Genomic DNA, 18,771 nt, shown 5'->3' with positions numbered 1-18,771 from the left:
CAAATATTTCTCCAGTTCTCCACTGAAGTGCTACTGTTATATATAATGTGTGATACAACACGCCCTGACCACAGAAAGACAAGCACAATGCCCACACTACAGAAGAGAAAGTGTCTCTCGTAGTGTTGATTATCACACCTTGATGACATAACCTGTATTTACCATAAATTGTTCAGCTTCATTTCAGGAAGAAATCCCTTCCAATCAGCCCCCCCCCACCCCCCACCCCCGGCTTTCAATGCAGCTGTATTTGATGTTGTATTAGACGTTGAGCGTTTTCCTCACAGTTTGAATTTTAAAGAACTGTATTTCCCGAAATAAGAGGAACCACTGGCAATACTGCCCCGCCAAGACCCCGGGGGTTGATTTGCATGACGTGTAAAAGGATACTAGGTTCCGCTTTGTTGAATCCAGACTTTCCCCATAATAATCTATACTCATCTCTCTTTTACAGCCTGATGACCTTCAGTTGGTCAAGAAAAATGGAGACTTAAACTGAGGATCGCCATGGTAACGCCCGAGTTCAGTCCACTTGTCTTGTAGAGAGAATAAGAGCTCTGATATCACTCCATTTGATTCCATCTGCTAGAAGAAAACATTTTACCAGTTAAATGCAACTTACTGTGTTCACGTTTGGATTTGGTCTCTCTATATGAGAACTTATAGTACCTGGTGTATGGAAACTTCATCTCGGTTTCCTGTGGAGTTTTCCCTCTTCTGGATCCAGAGTCTAAAGACATTGGAGTGATGTTCATTGTCCTTAGACTCGATTTACCTATTTTTGGAGAATGTAATGTGAAAGGGATATGGTTGTAAAGCCCTGTGGAACAGTTACTGGGACTTATGGTCATCGTAATAAACTTGATTTGGGTGATGCATAATGTTGGAACTACAGAGTGGATGGCAGATCTCATCATTTCTGCCACTCCAAATGCCATCATTGAAAGTCAAAGCATCAGGATAAGATGCTATTACAAGTTCAGTAACTGAAGATAACATGAAATAAAGGAAGTACTTCTCCTCGTGAGAAATTTCTGAAATATGTAATGACAAAAAAATGTAAAAATAAAAAGCTGTGTTGCACATGTAGTTTATTTTCCAGAGGAATATCATCCAAATACAGTCCAACAAAGGGTATCCTCAGCTGGGTATGTTCTTAATCCATACTGTCATGTCCTCACTTCCTCCATATTCAATTTCATGTCTAATGTACAGAAGTCAGTCATCCGCCTCCCACACATAAAACACAGAGAAACATATATAAGATCACTCAACCACGCATCCCAGAAAGTGTCTGGACCATGATTCTGTCAACTGTTCAATTGGCTCAATAAGAAAACACTATCGCTCAACTTTAAGTTTTCTGAGAGATGCATGGTCTGACACCAGATCGCACACTCTCTTCAGGAATGACACAAAAAGCGCTGTCCCTCCGTCATTAGCGTCCTGCAACAGCAGCTTGTTGTTGTTCAGTACCATCGACAGACCATAGGGCGAAGTTGGCTGGTCCAAACAGGTGATGGGCCACAGGCTTAACAATTTCCTGTGTTAAAGCGTCGACAGATAACAGCAACAACAACCACCCGTTTAAAATAAGCACTAAAGCTAAGGCTACACCATGAGTCAAGGGAGGCACACAAGCGCCACATGGTCTTTCTACCCTAAGTTTGAAGAATACATGGCAGCTCAGTCCTTTGCTCCTCCATGCGGCCCCCCTGGACCCTCAGGAGCAGAGAGAAGAAGTCCTCGTCGTCCATGGGTCCAGGAGCCCTGCTGCGCTGGTCCTCCAGACGGCCCTGGGCCTGAAGAACAAATGAGAATGACGGTTATGTCATGTAACGTCTTTAATGCTTAAAACAGTGTCTTTAGTCAGCAGTACCCCTCACTGATGTTGGCTGATGTCAGGACTATGCAGTATAATGTGGCCAGAACTTGTATGCAATGATCTATCATTTTGATATGTGGAAATTTTACAAAAATGGAAGAGGCTGACTTTCTTATGATCAGAAATGAAAATGTTCAGACTTTTAGGTAGTTTAGCATATATTTACATTCATATTTACATTTATTCAGATGCTTTTATCTAAGAAAAAAATACAAGAGAGTCATCAATTAACAGATAAGTTCAAATGTTACCAAGTGGCATCATAGATCTCTACACAGCTATCATGTCATAGTAGCACTATATGAAGGAGAATTAGTACATTTGCTACATAGTAATCAAATTGTAGTAGTATTATGTGAAGTATTTGTAATAGTACATTTGCTACATAGTAATCACATAATATCAATACTATATGAAGTAGTAAAGTAGAAGCCCATTTGCTACATAGTATTGATATTATAGCTAAGAGTGCATTTTGTATTGATTGCATTCGATATAAGTGTCTTAGATCATCAAGAGGCAGACTGAACATACAAAGTAGATTTACATTGACAAATATCTCTGATTATTTTACGAACTTTCTGCATATCTTATATAGAGACCATTTAAGAGCGATACTTACTTGTGTACTGAGAATCATATTGTACAGGTCCTCCTTGGGCACAGGAGTCGGGGCAGGCTTTTTTACAATGGAGCGCTGTTTCAAACTGCTTCTGAAACTTTTGGTTTTTGGCTTCAGTGGCAATGACCTTTGGAGCTCGGCCCTCTGGTCATCCAGACGCCGGGCTTGTGTGGTGGCAACCAGGTCGAAGAACTCCTCTCTCTGTAGCGAGGTCATGGAGGAAAAGATGACTGGAGATTTGAGATAAGGAAATGTAAGAGAGAGAGAAGAGAGGTCAGATTCAGACAACAATAAGAGTCTTTCAAAGACCGTACATTTCAGGTCACTGTGAGAGGAAAACATGGAAACATGCATACTGCTCAAGATTCAAACAAGTCCCGAGGCTGGGGGTCCTGGGGATTTTAAGCTTTTTCGGCTCATTCCAAATGAGTCATTGTCAACACAATGCACATCAGATGCAGTTACTCCAGTGTTGAAGTTAGATTGTTGCTTATTTTGTTGTTTTATTTCACTGGAAAACTTTTTTTTTTTATCTCGAGCTCTCACCTCTATTGGCTGGTTTGGTAGTATTGGGTTCAGAGTGACACCTCCTGCGGGTCATTCCTCCCTCCAGGTGGAAGGAGCACCGCTGGTCATTAAGCCGTCTTCCTTCTTGCAATGTGCAGAGGAGCTCATACAGAGCCTCTGGGAAGTCGGGGGTTAACCGGTGAACCTGAAAACAACAGGAGTGGGTGGCAGTGAGAGGATGAGTATAACATTTCGGGCTCACAGTGATTGTGACTGCTGGCACAACCTAAGAAGACTTTAAACTACACCTACATATGTTGTTACAAGGTGCCACCCCTGGTTCTTCCACCACAGGAAAAAAAAGGGTATTTGGTACAGGTTGTTAGGTATAAAATGCCAGGGTAGCTAAAAATAGGGGCTTGCTAACCACATGACTTTCAAACTGAGTCACTAAAGATTAGTTCGAGACACGACGCAAGACCAAGATGAAACGACAATGGTCCACCGACCTGTTTTTGGGCATCCAGTGTGTTTTGCATCTCTTTCGGTGTCTGGTCAGAAGAAGCAAGTCCATGTATGTGGTCCACATCTTGTTCTATGGTTCGGTGCTCCTCAGATGTTTCTCCACTCTTCTCTCTTTTCTCTGTCTTCTCTTCACTATCTTTACCACCTCTGTCCTGGCCTTCTTCGATGTCCGTAGTCTCCTCATCCCTGTTAACTTCATCCTCCTCTGCTACCTCCTTCTGACGACCCTCTGTCATGGTTTGCATCTTCGGTGACCTCTGCTCTTCTAAACGTGTCCCACTTGGCATACTGCCTGCAATTTTGTCTTCCCCAAACGGTTTCTCTCCCATCTGGAGGGCTGATGATTCATTGTTGATCAGGACAGTAAGAACCTCACCGCTGGCCATCTCTCTTTCAGAGTCACAGCCTATCACATCCCCCTCTTCAATGATGACAAGAGGCTCCAACATCCCTTCATCACTCATTTTGACTTTGACCTCTCCGCAGTCCGTTAAGCTGTCTGTCTAACCTCGACAGGGAGATAGCTGGGAACGGTGAGAGACAGTGGCAAAGGCTTACATTGACTTGAGCTCCACATTATTGATATCTTTTAGTATTACAGGCACTCAGCAAAACATATCAGACTTCGGTCTGATGAGGACAGTTGAGCAGCTGTGTACATGTTCGCTCCAAGGTATGATGAACCAGATTGGCAGGTTCTAGCATGTAGCATACAGATGTCACAAATCCAACAGAAAATTACAGTCTGTGAACTAAAACACTATGGTACGACTGAGTGATACTTTGCGTAAAGCTGTTTTGTAACATTGTCTGGAAATATGGCCATTTCTTGTTGTTAATATACCAAATACACAACTCTATTGTATAGCTTGCTATAATGTCCAGAAAGTTGTTTGGTTGTGTCACACAGTATTGAAATTTATAAGTTTGCTTTTTCTTACCTTCACTTTTTTAATCAGTGTCTGAGAAGTGTCATCTCTTGAAGTCCATACAAAATGATTAAAGCAATATTAGCTTGTCAAATATCTACACTAAAAAAATTGGAAATGTCCGTTGTACAGCCACACATGTCGACGTGACACTGTCTACCTCACAAGTCTTTCTCTGCCTCTCCCCGTTTTCTCTTTCGCTGTCTCTCTTTCACTCTTCCTGTTCCTCTCCCCCCCCCCCGCTCACCCTTATTTATTTGACCCACATCTGTCAGTGTCATGCTATTCTGATCTATGAGAGCAAAAATGCACAAGAGACGCCACGCATTGGGTAAAGCCATGTGTTCATAAAATGTTGATACCAACTTAAATCTGGTGTAGTGGCGAAAATCAGCTGTCTCTTGCAGTTATTCGTTCAGTTGTTATGTTGAACCAGACATGTTGAAACAGGCGCCCTGTGGTTTTGGCACACATCCTGTTGATGTGCAGCTAAAAGAGAAGTAAACACACACACACACACACACACACACATACACACACACACACACACACACACACACACACACACACACACACACACACACACACACACACACAAGTGATAGAATTAGTCAGAATGACATGATCACATCAATACCTTATAATAACCACTGATCACTGTAAGATATTTGCAGCTGAAGCAGCCCCTGAACTCTTAGACTAGAATGGAGATCATATCATCACTGCTTTGATAACAATAGAATAGAATCACATTATTTTCCAAAGGGGAACTTCATATGTAATGGCCAGTTCTAAGAAGATAGACTATGCAAATAAAATTCTACAGCTATACTAATAAATGATACTGCCAAAAGTTAAGGGCTCGATTTCCACTGGGGCCGGCAATGGTTTCATTCTTAAGTGCTTTGGACAAGAAAAGAGCCATAGAAATTTATTAATTTCCATCTTAAGTTTTGAATAATAAACTTTATTTATATAGCATGTTTTGTAAAAAAAAAGTGCTTTACATAGAAAGAAAGAAAGAAAACAATCACAAGCAGAAACAAATTCTACAAAAGGCAGTTTTTAGGTGCTTTAGAATATGACAACAAGAGAAGAAGAAAAAACAATTTAAGAGTATATAAGATTTTTTTTAAAAGTAAAATATTACAAATGGAGAGATGTTTTACAAAAACCTGAAACCACCATGTTGTGGGGACATTTTATGTGTCCCCATGAGGAAATTGTCTATTTTAGGGTTAGGACTTGGGTTCAGGGTTGAGGTTAGAATTAGGATTAGGTTAAAGTTGGGTTGAGAGTTGAAGTTGGGCATGTAGTTCTGGTGGTTAAAATTTGGTTTAAGGCATAGGGAATTGATATAGTCAATAAAGAGTTCTCACAAAGAGAGAAGTACGTGTGTGTGTGTGTGTGTGTGTGTGTGTGTGTGTGTGTGTGTGTGTGTGTGTGTGTGTGTGTGTGTGTGTGTGTGTGTGTGACAGCAGTTGTCGCCACTGAGCGCAGCTGAACATGTTGCAGCAGCAGCAGCCTCTCACGGGCAACGGGCCCTCCAACGGCCGGGGACTTGCCATGAGCGGCCACCCGGGGATGCACGCACTCAACCCTGTTCACCAGCCTTCCCAGCACCGCTCGGACGGAGACCCGGGCCTCGAAGGCGCAGAAAACGGACACGAATCCCGCAGAGACATCGGTGATATACTGCAGCAAATAATGACCATCACCGACCAAAGTTTGGACGAAGCGCAGGCAAAGTTAGTGGTTGCTTTATTTTCTTATTTCGCGTTTCAATTCTTCTGTTTTTTTTTATAAATTATTTTGTTCGTGGTTTCGTCGACTCCGTCCCCCTAAGTCAAAGTTTCTTCAACTTCGGTCTATTGTTTGGATTAAGCGTTCTCCTATCTCGCTAATTAACGTTTGGTAACGAAGATAAAGTTACGTTACCATGAAGTTAGAGCTGTTATGTTATTTTACTTGTATTTTATTAATGCTGTTCTCAATTGGGACCGCGCATTCTTTAATCGGTGTATGCTGTAGGAAAAAAATGTTGCTTTTGTTAGCCGGCTAGGCTAACTCTTAGCAAGCAAGGCTAACTGTTAGTTCCCTTATGTTTATCTAACGCCCAACGAATGTTTAGCAGGCTAGGCTAGCTGTTAGCGCCCCATAGTTAACAAGTGTCAACGACCAGCAATCGTTAGCAAGCTAGGATAACTGTAGCCGAACGCCATGATAGGAAATGTTAACGTTGCCTTTGACTGTTGATTTATAAATAACGCGATGTTTATTTATGACAATCATAAATACTTTCTTGTAAACTAATCTAGATTAATGATAAAACGACAAATCTTCTATTGTCAAAAAGTGTTGATAGTGTTTAGCTTTTGCTACTTGTTCTGAAGCTAATGTTATTGCTAACTAACGATAGCTTGTCTGGTATTTGGTGTTTGTTATGGTCATCGTGTAAGTTGTATTTAGGTGTTGACATATTTATTTGTTATATTACGGTAAGGGGAGCCTTTTCTAAAATTGTCATTGCTGAGCACTTTGACTTCATGTAATGTGCATTACTTTTAATGTAAGGGATATGCTATCTAAAGGTAGATTGAGTATAGCCTGTTATTCAGACATACTGCTGGGCTAGCAACAACTTCTCATCTTAATCAACAGGAAGCATGCCTTGAACTGTCATCGGATGAAACCTGCTTTGTTTAGCGTCCTGTGTGAGATCAAGGAAAAAACAGGTGAGATCTTTCACAGTTGTGCTCATATTGCTGTAAACCTTTGATTTGTTCTGATACTGCTCCTCAGCTTTGGGTGCTTTTTGCCCATGCCTGTATTTATTTTTGGTAGTTGACGTTGGCGTGTTCATAATTAATGATAATGACTCAGAGGAACTATTACATGGAAAGTTAGGAACAAAATGCAGTTAATGTCCTATATTAATCTGTGAAGTGTTATGATGGAGGAAGTCACAAGTAGCCCCCCATTAATTTATGACGTGAAAGAGAACTTGATCTTCTTTATTAGAGAATGTAAACCCTTTTGAAATATATACATTGGAATCTGACTCTTGTGTAGCCTTCATGGCAGTAGTGTCTAATCATATGCTGTGGAGGTCCATATTTTCTTTAAAACCCAACTTTACACAAGGTGATTTTATTGATTAACACACCGTCAACCAAACAGAGTAGGAGTAATCAGTGAAATCAAATGGTGTTGAGTTGGAAGGAAGATCTGCTTGCACTCAGTGCTCCATGGCACATGGTTGGACAACACTGCTTTAGGACATTAGGGAATTCCTACTCAGACTGTAGCCATTTCACCAATCAATCCAGTGGACGTTGTAACTTTATAAATGACAGGTCTGTCAATGAGAAACAACCAAGAGGAGGAGCCTCAGGATCCCCAGCTTGTGAGATTGGACAACATGCTTTTGGCTGAGGGTGTGGCTGGGCCGGAGAAGGGCGGAGGGGCAGCAGCTGCTGTATCTGCGGCAACCAGCTCAGGAGGGATGTCACCTGACAGCTCACTGGAACACTCTGACTACAAGAGTAAATTAAGCCAGATACGCAGCATCTACCACACCGAGTTGGAGAAGTATGAACAGGTACCGTGTCCACTACCACATCAAGCTGCTACTGGTCTGGCTATGTAGGATTTATCACGTTGAGCTGGCACTGTGTCCAGATATGTGGTATCTACCACGCCAAGCTAGTACTGTGTCCAAATACATAGTATCTACCACACTGTGGTATTGTTCCGGATACATAGTATTTACCACACCCAGCTGATACTGTGTCTAGATGCAAATGAACATGGTACACTATCGAAATCAGAGAACAGCACGTACTCTGTGGCGTGACAACTGTTGAGCTGGTGTGACCCCCCCCCCCCAAGAATATTAGCTTCTCCACAATACCTGTGTAACTCTCAAAAAGTATCTCTCTGTCAGTCATTTTGTATTGGGGATAATTGCATTGCACAGATTGAACAGATAATTGCAATCTGTGCAGAGTAATTTTAACCATACTAGAAATCAGCTCTTAATTCACTTTTATAGCCTTCTTCATAAACAAAGACCTCTAAACATTTTAACAATGCAGCTTAGTCATAAACCACAGATATTGTATCCTTATTCCCTTACACACAGTTCTCTTTTTTTCCCCTTTGGAGCAAAGAGAATGGTATGACAATTTTGTTTGTTAACTTTTGCAATTAAATGTTGCCTTGCAGCAAAGATGCAAATACAGTGAAGGGAACCTTATCCAAATGATTAGCAAACACTGATAAATTAAACATGGCGTACATATAATCCACCAAGCAGCACTGTTTCCACTAAGATTAAGGCTCAAATAACTGGTTTATTTGGAGTAATCCATGTTGCAGGGGACACCTGTAATCCTTATAAAAGTTGACACATTGAAGTAAGTACTGTTGGTGCATCATACCTATAGTGACTTTGATGGTTAACAAATTCCATGTAATTTGGAAATGTTTTTGCTGTGAAATATTTTTAGCAAATAGTGGGGTCATCATCAAACTAGTAGACGACGATGTAATGTGTGACTCCCCAGTAAACTGACAGGAATCAATACGGCAATCTGATTTATTGAAGATCTGACATCTTTGTACCCTCAATTTTCTTATTTTTGACCTCCCGTCTTTCAGGCCTGCAGTGAGTTCACCACCCACGTCATGAACCTGCTGAGGGAGCAGTCTCGCACACGTCCGGTGTCTCCACGTGAGATTGAGCGCATGGTGGCCATTATCCACCGCAAGTTCAGCTCCATTCAGACTCAGCTCAAACAGAGCACTTGTGAGGCTGTCATGATACTGAGGTCTCGCTTCCTCGATGCCAGGTGAGAAAGTGGCTCCTTCTGATATTTAGTCCATCCATGGATACTCCGCGTCATGTTTACAATAATGTTGTTAGAGAACTCCATGAATGGACAGTAGTACACCCATCTCCTCAGCAACCAGACGGAAGTTTTGTTTTTTAGTGGAATTGATTTGAATAATTTTTTGGAAGTGTGCCAATAATATGGTGGCACTTGGGGAGTAACTGTGTTTGTGTTTATGAGTGATAGAAGGTAAATAGGAACTAACTGATTTGCTCAGCGGATGATAACTAGAGTAGCACATTATCATCATGGACCATGAATCATCACTAATAATAATCTTTTTTTTTTCTTTAAACATGTTTTGTTTTGGTTTTTTTGTCTTGCCAGGCGCAAGAGGCGTAACTTCAGCAAGCAGGCCACAGAAGTCCTCAATGAGTATTTCTACTCCCACCTGTCCAACCCTTACCCCAGTGAAGAGGCCAAAGAAGAACTCGCCAAGCAGTGTGGCATCACTGTCTCTCAGGTAAACGGATATACCGTATGAAGAAGATCTAGACAGGATTTCAAAAAACTATGTGGCTCTCACACCCAGTTTGTTAGTTTTCCATGGATGATTTGATGATTTTATTTATTTAAATTTTTTTAATGAAGAAGTGTTCGTATGGATGGGTGTTCAAGTGGATGAGTAACTGACAAGTACTGACATAAATATGGAATGAAGTTATAAAATAATTGTGCCTGTTTGCATATGTCTTTGTTTGTGTTGGTGTATGCTTAGTGGGTGCTGGCTCACTTTTACAGTTGATCTCGTATAGATAGATAACAGAAAAAAAATTAAAGCAGGATTATTTCATGGCAAGCTGTATATTAGTTCTCAAAAAGAAACATTAGCTTTGAATCTTGCACTCAGTCTTCCTTCTGTAAGCACAGATATGCTGAAGCTTTGATGTCATATAGTTTCTGCTTCAGGTTTTCAAACTAGCTGTGAACTCTTACTGAACGTCTTCTCTTCTTCTCTGTTTTCAGTAATGCAAAGACACAACCCCAGAAAATCGGCAAGAAATTCTTTATTTGATCTTTTAGCCCCATCGACCAGAAAATCTAAACTGAGCCTTCTCGCTCTACTGCCAGGTGTCCAACTGGTTTGGGAACAAGAGAATCCGCTACAAGAAGAACATTGGCAAGTTCCAAGAGGAGGCCAACATCTATGCCATGAAGACGGCCTTGGGGGCCACACAGAATGAGGGCTCACCACACACTCCCAATTCTACAGGTACTGAAACACAGCAAAGAAAACAAAGTATTTAGTAATCTGATGTTTTGTATGTTGATGGCTGGGTTAGTTTCTCTTTTCTAGGTATGCTAAACTCAGAAAATTTGGAGATGAAATTAATGCTTGATTCAGTATATTTTTCTTCCACTCCGATGCAAACGACTTTCCACGGTTTCCAGAGGAGCGTGCTGATGAATTTCAAATGAAAGAAAGTTTTGCTCCTCACATCTTATTTATGCTTACTTGTTCATGATGAGATAATTTGATGTATCGCACTAAAGCCACTTTTCCATACACGTGCTGGCTTTGCTTGACTTGGTTTGACTCAGCGTGTCAGCCCAGTGCAGCTGGGATTTGAATTTCCACTACAACAGGGCTATCCGCTTGAAGGTGTGTCTTTAACTGAATATGTGCTTGTCTTGAGTCGATGACATTTTAAAGCAGCACTGTTTACTATTGCACTGTGCAACAGTTGTTGGTTGCCAGCTACTTACTATAGATTTTCAGGCTGTTGTTACCATAGGCGCCGATCCGGTGTTCCACTGCTGGACCACCCACCGAAAAGGTTGAGCCAATCAAAAAATAAATAAATAAAAATTTCATCTTTTTAAAAAAACTGCATGTTTATTATTACACACACGGCGTAGTGTTAACTTGTGAATACGCCAGTGTGTATGCAAATACTGCGTGATGAATACCATGTTATGGTATTCATGTAGGTTTTGTTTTTGTTTTTTTGGCTTACGTAGGTGGTTGGACTATTATACATGCGAACGATGCAGTGTTATGTTATGACCAATGTGTATGTAAATACTACCCCCTCAAGACGGTGTGCTAGGGCCTCATTTATAAACGTTGCATATGCACAAAAGAAGCCATATGCCATATGAGAGGGGAAAAGTCTTCACGGATCTATACCAAGTCCAGTTGCACTTGATTCAACTCCTTTGGAAAAGCCATATGCCACATTCAAAGCAAACTTTGGGATTTATGAAAAACAAACTTGAGGGGTGAATGCGGTCCTCCACGGGAACTCTGACCCATGCGTATGCACATAAACTGGAGAAATGAGAAACTGCGACTCCGATGGCAGAAGGATGAAACGTGAGAAACTGTGGAATTGACACTATTGTGTAAAATAAATTATATATGAAGAGTTCATTTGCACGGGCGGCACAGTGGTTAGCGCGATTGCCTCACAGCAAGAAGGTCCTGGGTTCGAGCCCCAGGGTAGTCCCACCTTAGGGGTCGTCCTCTGTGTGGAGTTGGCATGTTCTCCCCGTGTCTGCGTGGGTTTCCTCCAGGTGCTCCGGTTTCCTCCCACAGTCCAACGACATGTAGGCCAGGTGAATCAGCCGTACTAAATTGTCCTTAGGTGTGTGTGTGTGTGTGTGTGTGTGTGTGTGTGTGTGTGTGTGTGTGTGTGAGTGTGTATGTGTGTGTGTCCCCATCCCTGTGATGAACTGGCGACCTGTCCAGGGTGTCTCCCCGCCTGCCAGCCAATGACTGCTGGGATAGGCTCCAGCATCCCTGCGACCCTGAGTAGGATAAGTGGTTTGGATAATGGATGGATGGAGTTCATTTGCAAAAATTGATAAAAGCCATTCTTAGATGAATAAACAGAAACCTGTTTGATTGATACTCCCTGGAGTGCACACAAAAAACAAAACGTGATTTAGTATAATAAATACAAACAGAAATAGGTTTTTGCCAGAGAACTCCTCAAATACACTCACCGGCCACTTTATTAGGCACACCTGTCCAACTGCTCGTTAACGCAAATTTCTAATCAGCCAATCACATGGCAGCAACTCAATGCATTTAGGCATGTAGACATGGTCAAGACGATCTGCTGCAGTTCAAACCGATCATCAGAATGGGGAAGAAAGGTGATTTAAGTGACTTTGAACGTGGCATGGTTGTTGGTGCCAGACGGGCTGGTCTGAGTATTTCAGAAACTGCTGATCTACTGGGATTTTCATGCACAACCATCTCTAGGGTTTACAGAGAATGGTCCGAAAAAGAGAAAATATCCAGTGAGCGGCAGTTCTGTGGGCGAAAATGCCTTGTTGATGCCAGAGGTCAGAGGAGAATGGCCAGACTGGTTCGAGCTGATAGAAAGGCAACAGTAACTCAAATAACCACTCATTACAACCGAGGTATGCAGAAGAGCATCTCTGAACGCACAACACGTCGAACCTTGAGGCAGATGGGCTACAGCAGCAGAAGACCACACCGGGTGCCACTCCTGTCAGCTAAGAACAGGAAACTGAGGCTACAATTCGCACAGGCTCACCAAAAATTGGACAATAGAAGATTGGAAAAACGTTGCCTGGTCTGATGAGTCTCGATTTCTGCTGCGACATTCGGATGGTAGGGTCAGAATTTGGCGTCAACAACATGAAAGCATGGATCCATCCTGCCTTGTATCAACGGTTCAGGCTGGTGGTGGTGGTGTAATGGTGTGGGGGATATTTTCTTGGCACACTTTGGGCCCCTTAGTACCAATTGAGCATCGTGTCAATGCCACAGCCTACCTGAGTATTGTTGCTGATCATGTCCATCCCTTTATGACCACAGTGTTCCCATCTTCTGATGGCTACTTCCAGCAGGATAGCGCGCCATGTCATAAAGCTTGAATCATCTCAGACTGGTTTCTTGAACATGACAATGAGTTCACTGTACTCAAATGGCCTCCACAGTCACCAGATCTCAATCCAATAGAGCACCTTTGGGATGTGGTGGACCGGGAGATTCGTATCATGGATGTGCAGCCAACAAATCTGCAGCAACTGCGTGATGCTATCATGTCAATATGGACCAAACTCTCTGAGGAATGTTTCCAGTACCTTGTTGAATCTATGCCACGAAGGATTAAGGCAGTTCTGAAGGCAAAAGGGGGTCCAACCCGGTACTAGCAAGGTGTACCTAATAAAGTGGCCAGTGAGTGTATGTTCTGTAATAAACAATACTTGCATGTTATGAAACTTATTCTCATAAATGAGTAGGACAAATTATGTTTACACTGATGCTGGTTTCAATGCCTCAGGTCTGGCAGATTCGAGTGCATAATTTCATATATTGTTATATATCATACAACATCGTTTTTCTTGTCTCAACCTCCCCAACAAGAATTTAGATTTCACACTGTGTGAAATTTCTTTTTTTTAGCCTTTTTGTCAGCGTTTTCCATGATCGTCTTCGTGTATTCAGTATGAGTGAATATTAGTTAGCGGCATTTCACTGACTATAGGCAACTGTGGGCTTTACAAAGGTGGGACGTGAAGCTCTCTCAGGTGTGTCACATTTCGAGTTGAATGTAATTTATAAAGGGAAATTGGCGAAGGATGTGCGTGGGCGTTGTTATAAGTGCATAAGAACTTACTGTGTTTCGTCTGTACGCAACATTTTGATTTGAATCCTCCGCTCAGCTTTATAAATGAGACCCCTGGTATGGTGTAGCCTGCTATAATTTGGAGCAGAGCAGTGTCGCATATCATTGTGGTTTGAGTCTATGTCCAACAGACAACGGCAGCCTAGTAAGCCTACATTACAGTAATAACTAAAGCAAGAACAATAAAAGTGATTTTGTGACAGTCATCACCCTGGTGGTAGACCGTTAACTTTGTCACCCATGGGAAACAGCATAAATCAGCACCTATGGTTGTTACAATTCTGCTTGGCATCTACCGCTTATTGCCTGAAAAATGGAGATGGGTTGATGAAATGGATCTAGAAGAGTCGCTGAACGGACGAAGCCCGTCTAAGCTCACCGTAACCTGCTCGGAGGCGGGTCTGGTGCATTTTGGCATGACACCGGAGATGGTCGATCTCAGGCGCGACTCGGCACAATTTGGCGCGTTTAAACTGGTACTGGAAACACAAATCAACGGCATGGTTTGACTCGGTGCGGCTAAAAGTTCAAATGGAAAAACCCCATAAAGGGCCACATTTTCTTTCCCCCTGCTGGTTGGGGCAGGGTCAACAAGTTAGTGCAGCGCCCCCTAGGATCAGTATCTTTGTTCCACAGCTATAATCACCAAGGGCCACCCTACTGCTTTAAGGTGCTTAGACATGATAGGTGGCAAAATCTCTTGGTCCATAGTGTTTCTATGGGCACTGCCTTCCAGTGACATACAGCATTCAAACCAGGTATTGTGGCGCGCCACTCAAAAATCAACCAGTTGATCTGACCAGAATGGAAGATCAACTCATTTTATGTGTGTCTGAGTTCCATGAGCTGTATAACGTCACATTAAAATCTAATAATACAGCATCCGGGTAGTGTAACGGTCTATTCCGTTGCCTACCAACACAGGGATCGGTGGTTCGAATCCCTGTGTTACCTCCGGTTTGGTCAGGCGTCCCTACAGACACAATTGGCCGTGTCTGTGGGTGGGAAGTCAGATGTGGGTATGTGTCCTGGTCGCTGCACTAGCACCTCCTCTGGTCGGTCGGGGCGCCTGTTCAGGGGGGAGGGGGAACTGGGGGAATAGCGTGATCCTCCCACACACTTACGTCCCCCTGGCGAAACTCCTCACTGTCAGCTGAAAAGAAGCGGCTGGCAACTCCACATGTATCGGAGGAGGGATGTGGGAGTCTGCAGCCCTCCCCAGATCGGCAGAGGGGGTGGAGCAGTGACCAGGACGGCTCGGAAGAGTGGGGTAATTGGCCGGATATAATTGGGGAGAAAAAGGGGGGAAGAAAAAAAAATCTAATAATGCCTCATAATAAAAAATTATGCTTGTCAGCATTCAGATGGGGTTTCAGCTTTAATTATTTATCATACCATAAAATTATTTGCTGTTTTGTAGAAGCCTACAGCTACAGTAATTCGTTCTTTATATTTTCCTGCTGTCTACTTCCGATCGCATTTCCCTGATGTCGCGACAGGTAGATGGCTCTTCATGTGAAGGCTACCGCGCTGTGCTGACATTCTGACACTTGTCACGTGAAACTCTGTTAATGATCGACCCCAGCTCTCTGCAGAGCAGAGACATCTCCAGTAATGTGTCATTAATAGTGTCGCCTTTTGTCTCCCTCATCCCTGTAGGGTCAGGGTCCTTCTCTCTGTCCGGATCAGCAGACCTGTTTCTTGGAGTGCCACCAATGAATGGTGAGCAGCCTGCTTACCAAATGGCACAGGTACCATTCACAGCTTTCCATAATTTTTTCAAAATTACATGAAATGATGTTTGTTTGTTTACACCGTGGTATTACCTGCTTTATTTTGATTGCCTTTCATGGCAAAAGATATGGAAACCAGTATTTCATATACTATAAATTAACTTCTCAATCACCAGTTTATTTAGTCATCTTCTTAAGTTCATCATCTCACATGACACATTTGGTGTCTCCCCCTTAGGACGATTCGAATGTGGGGTTTGGAAGAAAGTAGGGTGGTGACTTGTTCGTCATGTTCAACAACTGATTGTTAACCAAGTTGAGATGTGAGCTTGTTTTGCAGTAAAAGGGAAAAAAATGAAAGAAACAAGACTATGCAAGTGAACCAGACTATACAAGTGAAATGGGGTAATAGTGTTTCAGCCCCATTTGGGGTTAGCAGTGGTGTCAGACAAGGGGGAATTCTGTCTCCAGTTCTCTACAATTTATATATTGATGATTTGTCCAAGCAGTTGAAAGCCCGTAACACTGGGTGCATGATTGGTAATACCTTGGTGAACCATATTATGTATACAGATGACCTTGTCATTCTTGGTCCCTGTAGCGCTGGTCGCCAGCAGCTCCATGATATAGTATGTTCTGTGTATGGTGTGGAGCATGATATGAAATGCAATGCTAGTAAGAGTGTTGTCATGATCTGCAGAACCAAAGAGGTCAATCATCTAAAATTTCTTGATTTGAAATTGTCTGATAATAATCTTGGGGTATGTAATAAGGTGAAATATATTGGACATTATATTGCTAAACAAATGACAGACGACGATGTTATTTATAGGCAATGCTGCATGATGTATGCACAAGCAAACACTCTGTCGCGCAAGTTTGGTATGTGTTCAGTTAGTTGGAAGATGTCTCTGTTCAGAGCATATTGTACACCACTTTATACTGCACACCTGTGGTCAGTCTATAAAAAAAAGCAAGCTCACAGAGGCTTCGAGTAGCTTATAATGATGCTAGATGGTGTAGTGAAAGTGAAATGTTTGTAGCTGCAGGAGTCAGTACCTTTCAGGCTCTTTTAAGAAATCTTATGTATAAATTTATTTGCCAGCTCAATGACTCTGATAATGTAATCATCAACAGTTTAACTAATATAAGATTCAGTGCCACATGCTACCAATCCTGGCAGTGGGACCACTGGTATAGCTGCCTTCTTATAAGACACTGATTTGTTCCATTTATGTTATTTTATTGTGTTTACTCTGTGTATTGTCTAGGGTTTATCTTTTACCTATTTGTCTTTGTCTGTTATGGACCCTGAGTCTGCAATAAAGTATTGAATTGAATTGAAAAACAAGTGAAGTTATACGGTAACTAGCAGCCATCCTAACGCGTCTCTTTCTGTTAAGCAGACTAACGGGAACTGGCAGGGTCGAAACACTCCCCCGTCTGCCACTTCACCTCGCAGCGACCACTCAGATAACTCTGACTGATGGCCCCACCCACCGGCATAGGATGACAGCAATGGCTAGATTGGCGGCAGAAAGACAGAAAGAATGAAATCACTCTTCCCACTTGGCTGCATTTGATTTTCTATGTTGTTTGTTTTTCTATGTATGTATGTATGTTTTTTTCTTATTGTTCAACGCTGTTTATTATGTTTATACAGTGAGCTAGCTGAGTGTGGAAACTGTAGGGTGACCGTGTGTGTGTGCGTGTGTTTGTGCGCATGTGTGTGTTTTGTGTGTGTGTGTTTTGTGTGTTATATGCATGCACATGTGTGTTTTTATTTTATTGGGGACTATAGGTTTTGTTTTCCACTACTTTTGACCTGTTACTGCGGTGTGTGTGTGTGTGTGTGTGTGTGTGTGTGTGCATGTGTGCGTGTACGTGTGCATGTACGTGTGCGTGAGTGCGTCTGTGTGTGTGAGTGTGTAGTGGGGAGGGCGATGGGGTCGGGTGTTTAAAACAACCTGAATTATCTTAGTTTTTATCACACTATATTATTGCTATTTTATTATTAATCCTTCAAGTATTTTATGGTTTTCATTTTACAAGCTCTGATAGAGAGAATTCATTTAGTGAGTGAGAGAGCAATAGAGAAAAATCCAAAGATTTGGTGTGTTTGTTTCTCTTTTTTTTTTTTCTACCGGGCTCGTGTGTCATGTACTGAATGAGGCGTCCATCTTCACGGTTTGAATGAGTATATCCACAGTGCTGTCTTTTTCTGTACAGTGAAACACCTGTATTCTCTCTACCTCTTTTACAATAAAGACTCTGTATTCACATACAAGGAACTGGTCTACATTTACTTTTACCTGACCTGCAACAGTGAAGGAGCAATACATAAGCTGTCCAGGTTATCTGGCTGTAAGAGGAAACCAGTGAACCCCCGCCCCCCCCGCCCCCTTCTACCTGAAGACTTGTTGTGAAACTGCCATTAAGATTAGAGGTTCAACTTCCCAACAGACCACCCATGCTAAAAATGTAGTTTGGGATTAAAGTGGGCCCTGTGCAGGGTGTCCCCCTGCCTACCGCCCAGTGACTGCTGGCTGTGATAGGCTCCAGCATCCCCTGCGACCCTGACAGCAGGATAAGCGGTAATGGATGGCTGGATGGCTTAAAGTGTGCATTAAATAACGTGATCAGTAACATGACCAAGTTTATGTACAAGGCGATTGATGTTGCTGTGAAATGAGGTCTCCTAAAGCTCTGCAGTCTCATATAAATATAATTAAAAGATATCAACGTGAATTTCGACATGAAAATGTTTCTGAAAACCACAAAGTGCTGTTGTGTTTTGTGTCTCCGGATGGACTGGGACGTGTCAGTGTCGGTCGGGCTCTGCAGTAGAATCCAGTCGTCAGTTAGGCCCCAATCCGGTCCGCAGCGTTGCCCGATTAAAGAAATGGCTGGTTTATACCGCGTGATGAATAATGAAAGTGTCACGCGGGGCCGTGTTTCCCACGGTTGCACGCAGAGCTTGGCGGATCAAAGGCCTCTCGTGGTGTGGCGGCCAAAAGGCGCAACGCGCTGTTCACACGCAGCGCTCACAAATGGCACGCGACGCGACG

The 18,771-nt window shown here is 42.5% G+C and overlaps 2 protein-coding genes across 3 annotated transcripts; one reads left to right on the top strand and one right to left on the bottom strand.

Moving 5' to 3' along the window:
* Positions 1-1,074: 1,074 nt before the first annotated feature.
* Positions 1,075-4,662, bottom strand: LOC130118302 (uncharacterized). Its single transcript, XM_056286713.1, has 5 exons — positions 4,481-4,662; positions 3,524-4,063; positions 3,054-3,219; positions 2,508-2,737; positions 1,075-1,802 (listed from the first exon to the last, which is right to left on the bottom strand). The coding sequence occupies exons 2-5, from the start codon at positions 4,001-4,003 to the stop codon at positions 1,662-1,664; spliced, it is 1,017 nt and encodes a 338-aa protein (XP_056142688.1). The 5' UTR covers positions 4,004-4,063; positions 4,481-4,662; the 3' UTR covers positions 1,075-1,661.
* A 1,287-nt stretch (positions 4,663-5,949) lies between these two features.
* pbx2 (pre-B-cell leukemia homeobox 2) lies at positions 5,950-17,990 on the top strand. Of its 2 annotated transcripts, none has more exons than XM_056285859.1 (8): positions 5,950-6,216; positions 7,130-7,203; positions 7,825-8,069; positions 9,131-9,321; positions 9,691-9,826; positions 10,435-10,576; positions 15,630-15,721; positions 17,110-17,990. In XM_056285859.1, the coding sequence occupies exons 1-8, from the start codon at positions 5,975-5,977 to the stop codon at positions 17,188-17,190; spliced, it is 1,203 nt and encodes a 400-aa protein (XP_056141834.1). In that variant the 5' UTR covers positions 5,950-5,974; the 3' UTR covers positions 17,191-17,990. The 2 variants fall into 2 exon arrangements, with proteins under 2 accessions (XP_056141834.1, XP_056141833.1); XM_056285858.1 differs by having other exon boundaries at positions 17,107-17,990.
* Positions 17,991-18,771: the final 781 nt, after the last annotated feature.

The sequence above is a fragment of the Lampris incognitus genome, chromosome 9 (assembly GCF_029633865.1).
Source record: "Lampris incognitus isolate fLamInc1 chromosome 9, fLamInc1.hap2, whole genome shotgun sequence".
Classification (NCBI taxonomy): Eukaryota; Metazoa; Chordata; class Actinopteri; order Lampriformes; family Lampridae; genus Lampris; species Lampris incognitus.
This window is presented reverse-complemented; position numbering and strand designations above follow the sequence as displayed.

Coding starts and splice junctions, on each gene's coding strand:
- LOC130118302 (XM_056286713.1), bottom strand. CDS start 4,003: ATGAGTGATGAAGGGATGTTGGAGCCTCTTGTCATCATTGAAGAGGGG. Junction 3,220..3,523: donor CACTGGATGCCCAAAAACAG/GTCGGTGGACCA, acceptor TGTTGTTTTCAG/GTTCACCGGTTAACCCCCGA. Junction 1,803..2,507: donor ATATGATTCTCAGTACACAA/GTAAGTATCGCT, acceptor TTTGTTCTTCAG/GCCCAGGGCCGTCTGGAGGA.
- pbx2 (XM_056285858.1), top strand. CDS start 5,975: ATGTTGCAGCAGCAGCAGCCTCTCACGGGCAACGGGCCCTCCAACGGC. Junction 6,217..7,129: donor TTGGACGAAGCGCAGGCAAA/GTTAGTGGTTGC, acceptor CTTAATCAACAG/GAAGCATGCCTTGAACTGTC. Junction 15,722..17,106: donor CTGCTTACCAAATGGCACAG/GTACCATTCACA, acceptor CTTTCTGTTAAG/CAGACTAACGGGAACTGGCA.